Genomic DNA, 17,243 nt, shown 5'->3' with positions numbered 1-17,243 from the left:
TCAGGAGAGAATTACTTATGCTTAGATCAAATATTTGAGAGCACCTTTCTTAATTATAGGAGATCTGTTTATTTACCCGACAGTAGAATTATATCTATAAAAAACTGTCATTTCCTCTTTCCATTTAAAGAAATGGATGTGCTTTTAAAAGAATGGCTTGCTTCTTAAAATCCACAATCCAACAAATATTTTTCAGTTACAATATGTGATAAAGACATTATGATTGGCATTGTACAGGATATAAAAATTGTAAGATGCAAACCTATTTTTACTAGTTTACTAGAAATGTTTTTAGTGATTCAAAGATATGTGCATGAGTAGCTTAGAGACAAGGTAGTTGGTATATCACAGGAGACTTGAAGCAGGAAGCATTAGGATTCAGCCAGTGACAAAGGGCTTCATATTTATTATATCTGACCTGGTACTTGGTCCCTATAAGAAGCCAACATAATGCTTTAATTTAAGTTGTAGTTAATATTGCTAAAAATCAAACCATACTAGTTTTATATGCAGAATGGGTATATCAAGCTGTTTGGGTTAGATTTAGGAGTAATTTTTTTTTTTTTAATTCTTAACTTCCATAAGAAGGGTGACTTTTCATTTCAGGGATTCTCAAAATATGATGTGAAGTCAACATTTATAATAGAACTTCACGTTTCAAGTATGCTATTACATGATGGTCCTAGAAACTGCTATGTCTCCTGATCATCTTTATCTATAGTAATGTCGTGTGGTAATTTAGGTGATGTTTTGAAGGAGGGTATAACTGAAGGGCGTTGATAATTGGATATGAAAGATCACAGCTTTAATAATGAAACACAGCATTGTTCAAATAGTCAAGTCTGTTGAATGTTATTACCGAGAAAAATCTGAAATCTTGTTCAATTTGGTCATTTTGGAGGGAGAAATTTAGGAAATCAAAATGGCATTACTTTTATTTTAGCCTATAAAAAACTGTCATTTCCTCTTTGCATTTGAAGAAATGGATATGCTTTTAAAAAAATGACTTGCTTTTTAAAATCCATAACCCAACAAATATTTTTCAGTTACAATCTGTGATTTTATTTTGAGAGAAGTTTTTTATTATCTGGAACACAAGTCAAGCTGTACAGGTTGCTGATGTTTATTTTTATTTCACAAGTCAGTGACATACTCGGAACCTGATGAGGCAACAAGAGGCATCCGTGGTAGTAAGGCCATGTTTTGCATGGGTATCCTTAGTATTAAGTCAGAACCTATCCATCAGATTTCCAAATCTGATCATTTTAACAAGGACTCCTAGATTTGGGAAAGAATATTTGTGGGGGAGATGTTGGGGCTAGTTTGCAGTAGATGCAATCACGAGATGACAGATACTTTCTGTGTTCTGTATCATTCCTGGGCCAGGGTTGTGATTACACTGCAGAGCTAGATGGGCAAGAGGTTACTGACAGGGTAGGAGATGCATGGTTGTGGCTAAAACAAAGATAGACTGTATATTAGAAATATGCATGATTGATTAGCAACTTGTGCCACAGCTGGCACACATCAAGACACGTCTCTTGGCTGTGACATACATAAGCTGGGCTGTGGGTTATGTTCAGTGAATACGCAGACCCCAACTGTAAGGCTGCATACACATTTCTCTCCCTTGAATGCAAGGGACCTCAGCGATAGGCTTCAGTCTGCTCGGAATTTTAAAATAAAAGAAATCTTATGTGAACATTGGTCACTAATTATTAGTATTTGCTTATTTGAGATAGCTATACAACAGCCAATGTCTATGCTACAGATGAGAAGAACCCCACCAGGGGACATCAGAAAGGCTGACATTCATCATTCTCTTGCTACGCCCCTGGCCTGGGAAGAGTGGTGGAAGGGCCACAAGTCTACCCACAGACCCCAGACTGTCCTGTTGCCTCCCATGCATGTCCTCACCACCTAATAATTTGCCTCAAAAATGCAATCACGTTTGAATATACCTCCAAATAAAACAGTATTTGTCTTTTTCATACCTTCTTTTCCCTACTACCTTCAGTAGTTAATCTGGGGAATAACCACTTTCGTGACTTAATTAGGGGGCTGGACCACACAGAAAGAGTGAATTTGGGGAATATATAAGGTTTAAGAATTACTGCACTTGAAACGCTAGTGTTTATTCTATAGCTAGTGTAGTATTGGGGACACATTTTATGGCTCTTCTTCTGTTATTTAACTTGTCATCCACAGTATAAGAAACAAATAGAAGAAAAGAGAGAAGCCAAATAGCCCTAAACCAAAGGAAAATAAATACTATTCAAAAAGATTCCCCAAAGAACAACAATGTATGCACCATAATTCTGAATAGAAGCTAAATTTCAAGTGAGAAGCAGTGTGACAGAAATGAAACGTTTTTAGAAAAATAAAAAAGATTGTCCTTTTACTCAAGAGAGTTTCTTGTTGCTGAGTTATAATTTCCATTCAAAATCACTGCCTCTACCTGGGTGCTTGGATTTTGAAGTTATAGAATGTCAGAGAATGGTGACAGTCTCATAATTAGGACAAAGTATCATTTGCAAAGGTTCTTTGATCTGAATAGCCAATTGATGGAGGAAATAATTCTCTCTTGGACTAAAAATGAAATTTTGGGTGGATTGATATATATATATATAGATAGATAGATAGATAGATAGATTGATTGATTTTTTTTTCTCCCCACAGCAGAGCTGGTACATTGCACTCATCCATTAACACTTTCAACTTCAGTCATGATATGACCCGTTTTTCCACTTGGAAAACTGAATGACCATTGGCTTTGCCTTTGTGTGTATGTGTAGGAAAGGCAGAAACAGAAGGGAAGTTAGGGAGGCCAATGAGGTATGAAAAATGGGCTGATTTGAATGATGTTCAGAATTGGATAGCCATGTTAGAAAGACATGGCCTGTTCTGTTTTGCTTAAATTTAGGTAAAGAGAAAAAGCTCATGGACACTGTTTCATGTGCGTTCAGGACCTGCTCCCTGCTAGAGATCAGGGCCACAATGCAGTCCTTGGCCCCGAGAGCTTAGATTTCGCAGAGGGAGGCTGATCTCTAATCCAAGGGCATTTAGAGTGGAGTGTTGTTAGAAATCTGCAGAGGGCGGGATGGAGGCACAAAGAAGGAAGTTTAGCCTGAATCAGGGAAGCTGAAAAAAATGAAATGGGTTCATTCATCAAGCAAGTGTGTGTTGAACCACCCTACCATGTGCCTAGCACTGTTTTAGGCAGCAGGGATAAACCAGTGAATAAAATAGTTCCTTCCTCCCATGGAACATACTTCTTGGGGCTTGGGGGACGAATACATTGTAACTAAGCATTAGGCAAATAAATGCAGAAGATTTGCAGATAGTGATGAGTACCAAAATCAAATGGAGTAATGTGATGGAGGGTAACAGCGAGAGGAAGGGGAGTGTGCTAACTGAGATAGGATGCTCACACAGAACAATGGAAACATGATCTTTCATCTGTAGGAATTCTGCATATATTGCTTCCTCTGTTCAGAAACTGGCTAGTCCTGGGAGGGGCAGGGCACCCCAAACGACAGAGCATCAGGAATACAGAAAATAAGAAAATATAGTTAATTCACTTCCCTACCCTACCCTTTGCCAACATCCGCTCTTCTTTTAGCTATCAGCTCCATGTGGCTTCTCAGAAAAGCCTTTACTAACTCTCCACTCCATATCAAATCACCCATTTTCAGCTCCATATTCTTCCCTTTGTAGCCTTTACCTCAATTATAATTTGTCATTTATTTGTAATACATTTTGATCAACGGCTTGCTCTTCCAACAGAGTATGTACTCTGTGAGGACTGGAACTTGCCTATTTTTCCTTATCATTATATTGCCAATGCCTGATGTAGTCCTGGTACGTGATGAGAATATGTAGCCCATAGAAATGGCTGAAGCCAAGCCAGAGTGGGTGGGATTATTACCCTTCAGGCTGAGAAAATGATCAGGGTGTAGATCACGGGAGGCCACACAGTGTTACTGAGTTTCAACATTTAACCATAAGCAAATGGGAACTCATTAGTGGTTTCTCTCTCTCTTTTTTTTTTTAATTGAAGTATAGTTGGCATGTGGTGTTAAATTAGTTTCAGGTGTACAACATTCTGATTCAGCAGGTCTGTGGTGTGCTATGCTTATCACAGTTGTAGCCACCATCTCTCCCCATAAACACTGTTCCAATACCATTGACTATTCCCGATGCCGTCTATTTTATCTCTGTGACTGACTCATTCTGTATCCTCCAGTCCCCTTCACCCATTTTGCTCATCCTCTTAACCCTCTTTGCTCTGGCAAGCATCAGATTATTCTCTGTATTTATGGGTCTGTTTCTGCTTTTTGTTTGCTTAGTCATTTGTTTTGGCTTTAGATTCCACACAGAAGTGAAATCATATGATATTTGTCTTTATTGGACTTGTTTCACTCAGCATAACACCCTCTAGGTCATTCAAGGTGCTGCAAATGGCAAGATCTCATTTTTTTTTTTATGGCTAAGTAATATTTCTGTGTGTGTGTGTACCCATCTTCTTTGTCTATTCATGATTGTTTCCGTATTTTGGATATTGTAAATAATGCTGCAGTAAACATAAGGATGTATATATCTTTTAAAATTAATATCCTCTGGGTTTTTTTTAAAGATTTTATTTATTTATTTGACAGAGATTACAAGTAGGCAGAGAGGCAGGCAGAGAGAGAGAGAGAGGAGGAAGCAGGCTCCCCACTGAGCAGAGAGCCTGATGCGGGGCTTGATCCCAGGACCCTGGGATCATGACCTGAGCCAAAGGCAGAGGCTTTAACCCACCAAGCCACTGAGGTGCCCCACTTCTGGGCTTTTTGAGGAGAGGCAAATAAATACCCAGTAGTGGGATTACTGGATCATATGGCATTGCTATTTTTATGAGACTGACACCCTACCTACTGCGCTAACGAGGCACCTGGCATTGCTATTTTTAATTTTTTGAAGAACCTCCATACTGTTTTCCACAGTGGTTGCGCCAATTTGCACTCCCACCAGCTGTGCACGAGTGTTCCCTTTTCTCCACATTCTTGCCAATACTTGTTATTTCTCGTCTTTTTGATAGTAGCCATTCTAACTGCTGTGCGGTGATGTATCATAATGGTTTTGATTTGCATTTTTCCAGAAGACTAGTGATGTTGTGAAGAAAAGATGTTGAGCATCTTTTCTTGTGACTGTTGGCCATCTGTGTGTCTTTTTTGGGAAAATGTCTCTTCAGGTCTTCTGCCCATTTTTAAATCAGATTATTAGGGGTTTTGTTTGTTTTCATTTGTATAAGTTCTTTATATATTTCGGATATTAACCCCTTATCGCATATATTGTTTGCACATATCTTCTCTCAGTGGGTTACCTTCTCATTTTGTTGATGGTTTCCTTTACTATGAGAAGTCGTTTTATTTTGGCATAATCCCAACAGTTTATTTGTTCTTCTGTTTCCTTTGCCTAAGAAGACATATCTAGAAAAATATTGCTGAAGTCAATTATCAGACGTTTTTCTTTGTCTATGTTTTTCAATGTCTGTGTTTTCTTTTTAGGAGTTTTATGCTTTCATGTCTCTGATTTGGACCTTTAATCCATTTTGAGTTTTCTTCTGTGTATGGTGTAAGAAAGTATTTCAGTTTCATTCTTTTGCATGTAGCTGTCCAGTTTTCCCAACAGTATTTATAGAAGACACTGTCTTTTCCCCATTGTATATTCTTGCCTCCTTTGTCATAGATCAATTCATTGTATAAGTGTGAGTTTATTTTAGAGCTCTTTATTCTGTATAAGTGTTCTATGTGTCTGTTTTTGTGCCAGTACTATCCTGTTTTGATTGCTATAGGTTTGTGTAGTATATCCTGAAATCTGGACTTGTGATACCTCCAGCTTTGTTCTTAAGATTGCTTTTGCTTTTTGAAGTCCTTTGTAGTTCTGTATAAATTTTAGTATTATTTGTTCTAGTTCTGTGGAAAACACAATTGGTATTTGGTAGGGATTTCATTGCATCTGTTAGATTGCTTTACGTAATAGGGGCATTTTAACAAGATTAATTCTTCCACTTCTTGAGCATGGAGTGTCTTTCCATTTGTTGGTGTTGTCTTTGATTTCTTTCATCAGTGTTTTATAGTTGTACAGGTCTCTCACTTCCTTGGTCAAGTTTTTCCTGGGTATTTTATTCTTTTTGGTACAATTGTAAATTGAATTGTTTTCTTAATGATCTTTTGCCACTTTGTTATTAGTGCATAGAAACACATTTGATTTTTGTATATTAATTTTGTGTTTTGCAACTTCACTGATTTCATTTGTTACCTTTAGTAGTTTTTTGGTGGAATTTTTAAAGCTTTCTATGTGTGATATCATGTTATCTGGAAATACAGCGACAGAGTTCTCCATTACCAATTTGGATGACTTTTATTTACTTTTCTTTTCTGGTTGCCATGGCTACAACTTCCAGTATTATGTTGAATAAAAGTGCAAAGACTGTACATTCCTCTCTTGTTCCTGATCTTAGAAGAAAACTCTCAATTTTTCACCACCATATATGATGTTAGCTGTGGGTTTATCATATATGGCCTTTATTATGTTGAGGTATGATCTCTCTAAACCTACTTTGTTGAGTTTTTATCATGAATGAATGAATGTAAAACTATGTCAAATACTTATTCTTTATCTATTAGACGGTCATATGATTTTTGTCCTTTGTTGATGTGTGGTGTATAATGTTTATTGAGTTGTGGATATTGAACCATCCTTGCATTCCAGGAATAAATCACACTTGATTGTGGTGAATGATCCTTTTAACGTATTGTTGAATGTGCATTGCTAATATTCATTGAAGATTTTTGCATTTTTGTTCATCTGGGGTATTGGCCTGTAATTCTCTTTTTTTTTTGTAGTGCCTTTGTTTAATTTTCGTATCAGGACAATGCTGGCCTTGTAGAATATATTTGAAACTTTCCTTCCTCTTTCATTTTTTGAAACAGTCTAAGGAAAGTAATAATAACTCTTCTTTAAACATTTGGTAGAGGCCAACATCTGGTTGGCTCAGATGTTTGAGTATCTGCTTTCGGCTCAGATCATGATCCCAGTGTCCTGGGATCAATTCCTGCATCAGGCTCCCTGCTCAATGGGGGGCCTGCTTCTTCCTCTGCCTGCTGCTCCCCCTGCCTGTGCCTGTGTTTTCTCTCTCTCTGACAAATAAGTAAATAAAATATTAAAAATATAAAAATAAATGTTTGGTGGCATTTCTCTGTGAAGCTGTCTGGTCCTAGACTTTTGTTTGTTGTGAGTTATTGATTACCAATTCAGTTTCTTTACTAGTAATTGGTGTGTTGAGAGTTTCTATTACTTCCTGACTGAATTTTGAAAGATTATATGTTTCCAGGAATTTATCCATTTTTTCTAGTTTGTCCAACTTGTTAGTGTATAAGTTTTTGTAATAGACTCTTATAATTCTTTATATTTCTGTGGTGTCAGTTGTTATATCTCTTTTCTTCCTCATTTATTTTGTCTTCTCTTTTTTTTTTCTTGATGAATCTGAGTATAGTTTAGTTAGTATTAATTATCTTGACAAATAACCAGCTTCTGGTTTCATCGATCTTTTTAAATTTTTTTCATCTCTATTTCATTTATTTCTGCTTCAATATTTATTATTTTCTTACTTCTACTAACCTTGGGCTTTTTTATTTTTTAGCTTCTTTAGGTGTAAGATTAGATTGTTTATTTGAGGTTTTTCTTGTTTCTTGAGGGAGGCCTTGTGAGTTTTTAACAGATGATCAATAAGGTCAGATTCTCATAAAAAGAGAGGTTTGAAAATTTGATACCGGAGGTAGAAATTTAGGACCCTGCTCTAGGAAATCTGGATAGGAGATGATGAGGAACAGAGTAAGAACTGCTAAAGAGGAAGAGCAAACAAGATTTGGTGAATGACTGGTTATGAGGGAGGAATATGGGCCATGTTTTGAGATCCTGATGTGCATGGTTGGTTGTGGTCATCCAACCACATCTTTATCCATTCCATACTGTGGAATATCCAAGAGAGGATGTCCTCTTACAGGTAGATGGGAAAATGAATTCAGAGCTGAGAGGTATGGACTGCTTGTACAGAAAAGGAAGTCGTTAACATATGATCAGTTTACAACTCAGCTGTACTTTTTTTTTGTTTTGGCCATCCTTCTTTTCCCTGACTTAATGGTATAGGTTATTTATTACTTTTATATCTAAAGGGGACCACATTCTTCATTTTGACCTCCTTGCATCAATGTTGAATCAGGGTTTGTGGATGCCAAACAGCAATGCTCAAATATACTTTATTACTCCTTGCCTACCAAGTCTGATGTCTACTTTTCATGTGTCAAGTTGTGCGTGGTAAGAGCTTTTTATTCATTATCCCCATGATAACCCTGTGAGCTGGTTGAAATTTCTGTTTTGTAACTGAGGAACAATGGGAGGTTCACTGATTGAGCAAAGTCATGGACACTGGTAAGTGTTAGGGTTGGAATTGAACCAGGTTGACTTGATTGTATGCACCGCCTTTGCTCTTCACCAGGGTGGGTTACCTCCAAGTGCCTCTGTCTGCTGATGGTTTTTTTCTGCCCCTTAATACAATTATTCTTTCCTTTTTTCTGATATAAAAAAGACTTTTTGAAAAAAGATCTAGAATATGTATATGAAAACATTAATAGTGATTATCTCTGCATGGTGATATATGAATGGTTTTGTTTTCTTTTCCATACTTTTCCTGAATTTATGGAATAAACATTTATTACTTTTTATAACTGGAAACATAATGGCACTGTTTCTATGACAGTGATTATTTTCTTCCATGCACAGTATTGTAGGTGGGCATTTAATGTAATTTTTTTTAAAAGATTTTATTTACTTATTTGACAGACAGAGACCACCAGCAGGCAGAGAGGCGGGCAGAGAGAGAGGGAAGTGGGCTCCCTGATGAGCAGAGAGCCTGATGCGGGGCTTGATCCCAGGATGCTGGGATCATGACCTGAGCTGAAGGCAGAGGCTTTAACCCACTGAGCCACCCAGGTGCCCCATTTTTTTTTTTTTTCATTTAATGTAATTTAACCATTGCTTCCCACCTCCCCACATCACATTATGAGAATCTCTAAAAGCAGCATTATTGGTATTATTTTGCTTGCACAAGGTCTTAGCCAAAAGGACAAGAAATGATGATACTGCTTAAAGCTCATAAAGCGCCAACAAGAGTAATGCATGATGTAGCATCATGACCTCACTGAAGATGGTTTATCTTTTTTCCCTGATCTTTCTACTTTATACAGTTTAAACTACTGAGTAGCTAAGTATGCATGGCAAAGGAAGTGGAAACCTGTGACATGTATAGAAAGCACTGGAGATTTGGGGGAAATTATGTTGGGTTTTTTTTTTTTTATTTTATTTATTTTTAGGGAGGAGGGAGGGGCGGAGGGAGAGGAGGAGCGAGAATCTTAAGCAGGCTCCACACCCATTTCGGGGCTCAGTCTCAAGACCCTGAGATCATGACCCAAGCCCAAACCAAGCATCAGACCCCCAACTGACTGAGCCACCCAGGTGCCTGGGAAATTATGTTTTTAAGTAGAAGAGTAGAGAAATGAAAAGGTAAAGATAGGGAGTAAACTTTTAAGTGATGTTTCTCTTGTAAAGGAATATATGTCTCAGTTCATTTCCCTTTTGCTGTTCAGACAGACACTGACGCTTGTCCAATTAGCTTCTTAGTTCTCTACTAATATGAAATATTTGTTAGTTTGCATTTGGGGGTTATGTACAATTAGACCCTTAGAAAATGAAAACATTTCAGGACTGGGGAAACAGGCATTCATTGACTACCTTCAAAAGAAATGCAACAGAAAAGAAGCAAAATTAAGGTAGATTAATTCTCTGGTTCTCCATAGTTCTGAACCAGCCTACTTTTAATCTGAAGGCATCTAATTGGAAGAAACCCAGTATCTCTCTAGAAGGAAATAAAGATGCTTGATAAAGAATATTTGATTGCTTCTATGTAATTTGTTCCCAAATTTGTAGTTACACATACTTCTTGGCAGGAGAACAACTGGAGATAAAAACATTTTTGCTGGTCTCCGCCTGTCTACCTTTAACTTTGCTGAGCTTAGCTGTTTCTGCTTCTGCACATACTAAGTTATCTCCTTGCTGTGCTGCTGGGCACTGCCTCAGGACCTTGAGCCATGCCTTGGACATGTGCCTGGGGTATTTGAAAGGTACCGACACCACCTTGACCTCACCCAGCATGCCTCTGGGGGCCTGCAGAGTGATTTACGGGGACACCAAAGTTATATTCAGGACTCTGAGCAGTTAAACTTGCTTCATAGATGCACTGACAAGAAAGAACATTTATTCCTAGGAGTTGGTCCCAAAGTCCTTTATGGAAACAAGGGTGACATGTTCTTTACTCCCAGAATAAAATTTACCAATCCTAAAATGTAAGATTTGGAGAACAATTTAAGCATTAATTGAAATAATTGGTGCTAGAGTTAAAAATCTTCAGTATTCCTTTGGTAAAATCTGCTGAATGGGAAGCCAGGATATATTGATTGAACGGCAGTGTGTGGACTCTTGCAATGGATTTTAGTGGTCATCTGTAGTAAATTTCATTTTAAAGCTAAGTGTTTATTTCTTTTCAGTTGTGTTGGCAAATAGAGCTATGAGGAGCCAGAATCTTATGCTGATTCCTGAAGTCATCTGGCTTGACTCCTGTTAGAATATAATTAAAGTGTCATCTCCCCTCCTAAGAAATGGAATCTAAAGTTAAAAAAAAAAAAGATCAGGTAGCCATGATGATGATGCAGCTGTTACTCAAAGAGCTCTTTGTACAATTTCTTTATTAACATTTTTTTAAAAGATTTTATCTATTTGAGACAGAAATCACAAGTAGACAGAGAGGGAGGCAGAGAGAGAGGGGAAGCAGGCTCCCCGCTGAGCAGAGAGCCCGATGTGGGGCTCGATCCCATGACCCTGGGATCATGACCTGAGCTGAAGGCAGAGGCTTTAACCCACTGAGCCACCCAGGCGCCCCTTTATTAACATTTTATTCTGGAGAACAGCACTGTCCTATAGAAACACAATGGGAGCCACATACGTCATTCTAAATTTTTTTTAGTAGTTGCATTAAAAAAAAAAGTAGAAAGAAACAGGGGAAATTAATTATAATGACATAGTTAATCTACTGTATCCAGAAGAATATCATTTTAACATATAATCAATATAAAATTATTAATGAGATATTTTACATTCTGTTTCTCTTCTTCCTGGCTTTTGGGGTACTTTAACACTTGGAGCACCTCTCAAATCAGACAAGCCATATTTTAAGTGCTCAGGAGCCGCTTGAGGCTAGGGGCTACCATGCTGGATACAGATTTAGAACGCAGTCCTTTAAACTTACAAATATTCTGGTAACAAAAACACTCAAATAGAATATAAATATTTTAGAAAGTGTTCTTAATATTCCTGGATGACTTGAAAAGGGGAAATGTGTTGAAAATTACTTAAATAGCTCAGTGCAGTGAAATAGCTATCTGATGGTATTCTGCATTCCTTAAGCTGGTGGAAAATACTGCTCACATATTCAAATTTTCAAGTTAAAAATGGGGGGAAACAGGACATTTATTCTATTTGAAATAAGTTTGCTATCATCAAGTCTGTGTGCCCGCTGTGATTCTCGCAGAGTTAAAGAAAGTTTCCATGGGAGTCATGGCTCTCAGGGGGCATTATTTTAGAGCCATAGCTATGAACTTGAGAAGTGGTAGGGACAGGGAAAACCCCCCCAAAATGAGCATTGCTACAGGAACTCCTTGAATAAGAAGGAAGTATTGTCATTGGTTGTCTGAACATTTGAGGCTAACAAAAAATAAAGAATAATTATAAATTGTTCATCTTAAGTAGGTTCAATATAGAATTATTCAAGACAGGAATCTTTTCTGAGAGATTCCTTCATTTCCTGAGACCTTATGTGTAAAAAATCTGTTTTAATTTCATTAAGTCAGGATGGGTTCTTTTTACTCGAAGACATACTTCATTTGAAGTTTTGGAAAAAAGAGGGGTCTATCTGATTTCTGTAGTTTGTGTCATCGAATCACAACTCCTACTTTACCTGCACGCACATTCTCTGTGGTTGAACAAACTTCTCGCCTGAGAGCTGTGAAATACAGAAAGGGTAAAAAAATCAATTTTATTCATTGGTAAAATGTCTTTTGCAAAGTAACATTTCAGTCAGTGAAGCCAGAAACTCCTTTCAGCCCCTTTATTAAGATGTCTTTAGGGCACTTGGGTGGCTCAGTTGGTTAAGCGTCTGCCTTCGGCTCAGGTCATGATCCTAGAGTCTGGGATCAAGTTCAGTATGGGGCTCCTTGCTCAGTGGGGAGTCTGCTTCTCTACCTCCCTCTCCCCCTCCCCCCACATGTGCTCTCATGCTCTCTTTTCCTCCCTCTACATAAATAAAAATAAATTTAAAACTCTTAAAAAAAAAAGATGTCTTTAAATATATGGGTTTTAAGAAGGACAAAGTAAGGAGAAATGATGAATTCTAGAACATGCAGTTCTCTGCCAAAGTCATAGTTATAGGATTTTTTTTTTTTTTTTACACATTATCAGTGGAGTCCTATTTCCCCCACTCCTGTCATAAAACCTTAGTGAATCAGTCTGAATTTCTTGCCTGCTCTTTCTTGGATTAATTTCTAAGAGATCTTTTTTTCCCCCCGTTTTTATTTTTTTGGCACCCAGGAATTAAATAGCTTTAATTACTTGGATCTGTACAGACTTGCTGACCTCTTTAACCTCACTTTGCTGGAGAAGGCAGTGATCGATTTCTTAGTGAAACATCTCTCTGAGCTCCTGAAGAGTCGCCCAGAAGACGTTCTAACGCTTCCTTATTGTCTGCTCCAGGAGGTTCTGAAGAGCGACCGCCTGACCTCCCTGAGTGAAGCGCAGATCTGGCAGGTAAGGCGCTCTGTGTGGGTCTTCTTTTGGCAGGGAAAAGGCACGGAATGGCTAAAAGTTGAACAGCTGAGGAACAATGATAACTATTTTGTCTGGTTCGGTTCTCCTCAGGGTCAAAGGCAGAAGTCATGCTCTCTTGGTGGGCAAGTGATTGGAGAACACCAGCCCTCAGGGCTCGGGGGTCTCAGCCCCTGCTCAGCTTAACTCTAGCTGTCAGAGGTGTGGTTTCTCAGTCGCTCGCTGGGGCTTCCCAAAAACCTAAGGAGGAGTGGGGGGTTTACATCAGAAAGAGTCAAGAATTTCTTTTCTCCTAGTAAAGATAGTTTCTTAAACTGAATATGAGAAGATCGGATTGTTAAGCGCCATATATGCGTATTTAAGACCAATGGAAACAGAGTAGATTTTGGGCTTTCCTGTAAACAATTCAGAACCATTTTTTTGTAGCAGCTGAGAGCAGCTGGGACCTTAAATGAAATGAAGCTCTTCTTGCACTGCAGTGGAAAAATCTCCCCCTTTAGTTCATTCTGCATTCATTGCTATTTTCCTAAACCCTGGCTTTCTCCTGACGTAGCGTTCTTTCCAAACATCCTTGTCTAGGGGATGGAGGATGTTTTGTGTTTTCGAGTTGATTATTCAGTTTAAATCCTTTTCTGCTCATCCCCACTGCCTTTACTTGAACAATCCACATGGTGTCTTTGGGAAACAAAGCCCATCTTACCCCTTTCGTTTTACCTCGCCCACCTCCCTCTCTGAACACTGGCTCGCCATCTTGTTATACCTTCAAGATTTCAGGATCGATTTATTTATAGACGGAATACATGAGAGAAAAACAAATATACATTTTGTTTATATACTTTTTTATATACATGTTCATGCTATTTATATATGGAAGACAAGAGAAAATACAAAGTCATCTATCTGTTAGCTGATTGGACACTAAATTCCTGGTATTTTAGCAAAGGACATAGGGAGAGTACTCTAACTCTGGCCAGGACAGGCAGAGGTAGCTGTTAATTTTCCAGCACCTGACTCTACTCACGGATAGTTTTCCTGGTGTCTTTCTCTCCCTTATTTCTCTCTTTGTATTACATTAATCAGCAACCTCCTTCTTTACTGTTGCTCCCCCACTGAGGATAGGAGCTATGGTGCTGTGAGGGCCTTCCAGGACCCGGACTCTTCTTATTGACTAATTGTCACAGTGGGCTTGAAGGACAGTTGTTATCACTCCGTGTTCCAGATGAGCAAAATGGGGTTTCCGTGCCTTCCTGAGGGTTACAGAGCAGAGCTAGCCTACAGATCATGTCTGCAGACACCTGCCTCATCTCTCCAGGATTCCATGCTGTCTTGACAAAGACAATATAAGGAAAAAGAATAAGCCATACTTTTATTTTGTTTCTTAGGTATTTCTGATAATGTTTATTCAGGCAGAGCTCAAAAATTGGTAAGGATGAGTTGGGTTTTTTTTTGGAAAATTTTATTTATTTATTTGACAGAGAGAGAGAGAGATCACAAGTAGGCAGAGCAGCAGGCAGAGAGAGAAGGGGAAGTAGGGAAGCTGCTGGCTCCCTACTGAGCAGAGAGCCCAATGCCGGTCTTAATTCCAGGATCCTGAGATCGTGACCCGAGCCGAAGGTAGAGGCTTCACCCACTGAGCCACCCAGGTGCCCCAGGATGAGTTTTGGGTATGAATTTTAGTTACCCGTGGTTCTCCCCTATAAATGCAAATCATCAACATTTTCTGGTCAATTCAAAATGGGAGATTGCCAAATTTTTCTTCACTTCCCAAAGGGAAAAAGAAAGACTTGGAATGAGTTCTGCATTTAATTATTTCTAACCGAATTGAGATCTGAGCCAGTCATCCTTGTGGCTTCTATCTCTTTTTGTGGCATGGTTGAAGGAACTACCAGAGATGTAATGTGCAGATGTCTGAGTAACCAAAAAAAAAATTCCATACTGTCCACTTAAGAGTTACCATAAAGGTTACTAAATATTATCTAATATTTAGGTTACTAATATTATCTAAAGGTTACTAATATTATCATGTAGAATTTTAAAAACTGCTTTCTGCTGTAGGCAATATCTTTTTTGTACTTGGTCCTCAAGAAAGAATTACAAGACTCCCATAAATATGATCAATTTAAGCATTCAGCAGGCAATAAGAAACTGTTTTTGCTTTATCTTAGTAAATAAGTAATTCCCTCATACTCAACCCAATAGCGAAAAATTAAATCAGACCAGCTATATTGCCTCAAGTATAGTTAAGTTCGTCATTTTTGCTGAGGTTATACTAGTAATGCAATATACCATGGAAGAATCTAATATTCAGCCCAGGGTGAAGATTGGGTATGCCAGAGGATTAGTGTCAGGGTGCTTTATAGGAGTGAATCTTGATGGACAGGCTGGAGACAGATCTACAGAATCTCATTAAATCGCTGAATTGTTCATTACGGAACGTTCTCACTGTAATAAAGTGCTCATTGACTTTGACAAATCCCCATCCCATGTCTTAAAGAAGAACAGTGAAGCAAGGGGTGGGAGAGGAGAAAGGAAATTGACACAAAGTAGGACAGGTAATAGAGAAGCGGATGGAGCGGTCGTGCTCTTTGATTAATATGTGCAACTAGTAACTTAAGGCGAGAGCCCAGTAAACACATGCACACGCATCCGCACACACACGTGCGCACATGTTTTACACATATGCTTCTTCCACTGTCAACTGATAATATAATCTGGGACCTCCCCTTTCTTTTGGTAAAAGGTCTCATTTTCATTATTTACCAGATTTCACGCAGTCTGTCTCTGAAGATGTCGTAAGAACCTTTCAGTTATTCTCACTGAACAAACTCTGTCTTACTTCCTCCTGCTGTCCCTTTTCCACTTCCTTTCCCGATAAAATGTGCTGCAGGCTGTGGTAACCAGTCTGTGTGGAATCCCCCAAGATTACGCCTTTTTTTTTTTTTTTCTTCCCCCATCTGACCTTTTTGAACTTGAAGTCTCTTCTCTCACAGAGGGCTTCTTCATCCCCATAAACGGTTTTTTCCTCCCTTCCTTGGCCTGAAACTACTTGGCCTGTTAGGTAACTTCTCTTTACATTCATAGGGTAACGTAGAGACTTGTGCTGTATACACACGTTAATGTATAAGGGCACTGAAGTCCCCTCAGAAAAATGCTTTTTAAAAAATTCAGTTGAATTCAGCTTAACGATTTAGTCTGATGTTTCAAGGCCGGTGATTTCTAGATTCCAGATGAAAGACACCAAATTTGTTATGGGGCTCAAAGAAACAGGAGACTAAAAATGAGCAAATCAGTTGGAGAGGAAACATGGGCATGAGGTCACATACATTCGTGACCTGGCAAATCTCCACCAGTTTTATTTGGCTTTCGGGTCTTAGCTCTAACATAGGACTTTGGTTTCAGTAGGGTCTTGTTAAATTTTTCCTGTTAGATCCAACATAGAGTATCAGACTTCTGAGCTGGGGTCCTGCTGTAAAACTTGAGTGAAAAATGAAACTATTCCATACCACTCCCCTGTATAGGGTCTGTTTTCATTTTCATAGGAAGTTTTGGCTAATCAAGTTTTTTCCTGAGGAAAATGCATTCTCTGCCTCTTCTACCCAGGATTCTCTTTTACCGGAATGAAGGCTCAGAGATCACTTTTCATGGGAGTGGAAAAAGACCAAGTATGATGTAAATTCTTATATTTGTTAGCACACGGAGAAGATGTGGTTCTCCATCTATCACTATTTGCGAGAAATGCCCCAAACCATGCTGGAGTGTGGAAGGTCAAGTATATGTTTGTTAACTTGGTTTTCCTCTCCCATGCTTCACCCCAAATAGGAAGGAACCTTATGATTTTTTTTAAAAATATATTTATTTATTTACCCATTCATTTATTTATTTTTAGAGAGAGAGAAAGAGAAAATAGGGGGAATAGCAGAAGGAGAGGAAGAGAGAAACTCAAGCAGACTCCATGCTGAGTGCAGAGCCCAACACAGAACTTCGTCTCACAACCCTGAGATCATGACCTGAGCTGAAATCAAAATTCGGACACTTAACTGACTGAGCCACCTAGGTGCCCCTGATTTTAAACCATGAGTTCAGTTCTCTGGATTATTATTTCATCTCTGAAACAAGAAGGATATTTTAAAATGGATAAAGATAGTTGGTGGAAATAAAAGTGACTGTTTCTTGAGCCCCTATTATGTATTATGTATGGTGTTAGAATCTAGATCCTGGGGTAAAAAGCTTTCCAGAAATATTCTACTATTGGGTTAGAGAGATTTAGT

The 17,243-nt window shown here is 38.4% G+C and overlaps 1 protein-coding gene across 14 annotated transcripts in view; it reads left to right on the top strand.

The window, feature by feature from the left end:
- KLHL32 (kelch like family member 32) overlaps positions 1–17,243 on the top strand; it is a 243,931-nt gene that overhangs the window by 137,412 nt on the left and 89,276 nt on the right. For 9 of the 14 annotated variants that reach the window (XM_032338998.1, XM_032338999.1, XM_032339001.1 and 6 more), the window contains one exon: positions 12,742–12,957. The exons of 2 other annotated variants lie outside the window; for them this stretch is intronic. In XM_032338998.1, the coding sequence (XP_032194889.1) occupies positions 12,742–12,957 (216 nt within the window). Of the gene's footprint in view, positions 1–12,741; positions 12,958–17,243 lie in introns of those variants that run through there. 3 more of the 14 variants (XM_032339000.1, XM_032339012.1, XM_032339006.1) reach the window with 2 other exon arrangements.

This window comes from Mustela erminea, chromosome 4 (assembly GCF_009829155.1).
Source record: "Mustela erminea isolate mMusErm1 chromosome 4, mMusErm1.Pri, whole genome shotgun sequence".
Classification (NCBI taxonomy): domain Eukaryota; kingdom Metazoa; phylum Chordata; class Mammalia; order Carnivora; family Mustelidae; genus Mustela; species Mustela erminea.
This window is presented reverse-complemented; position numbering and strand designations above follow the sequence as displayed.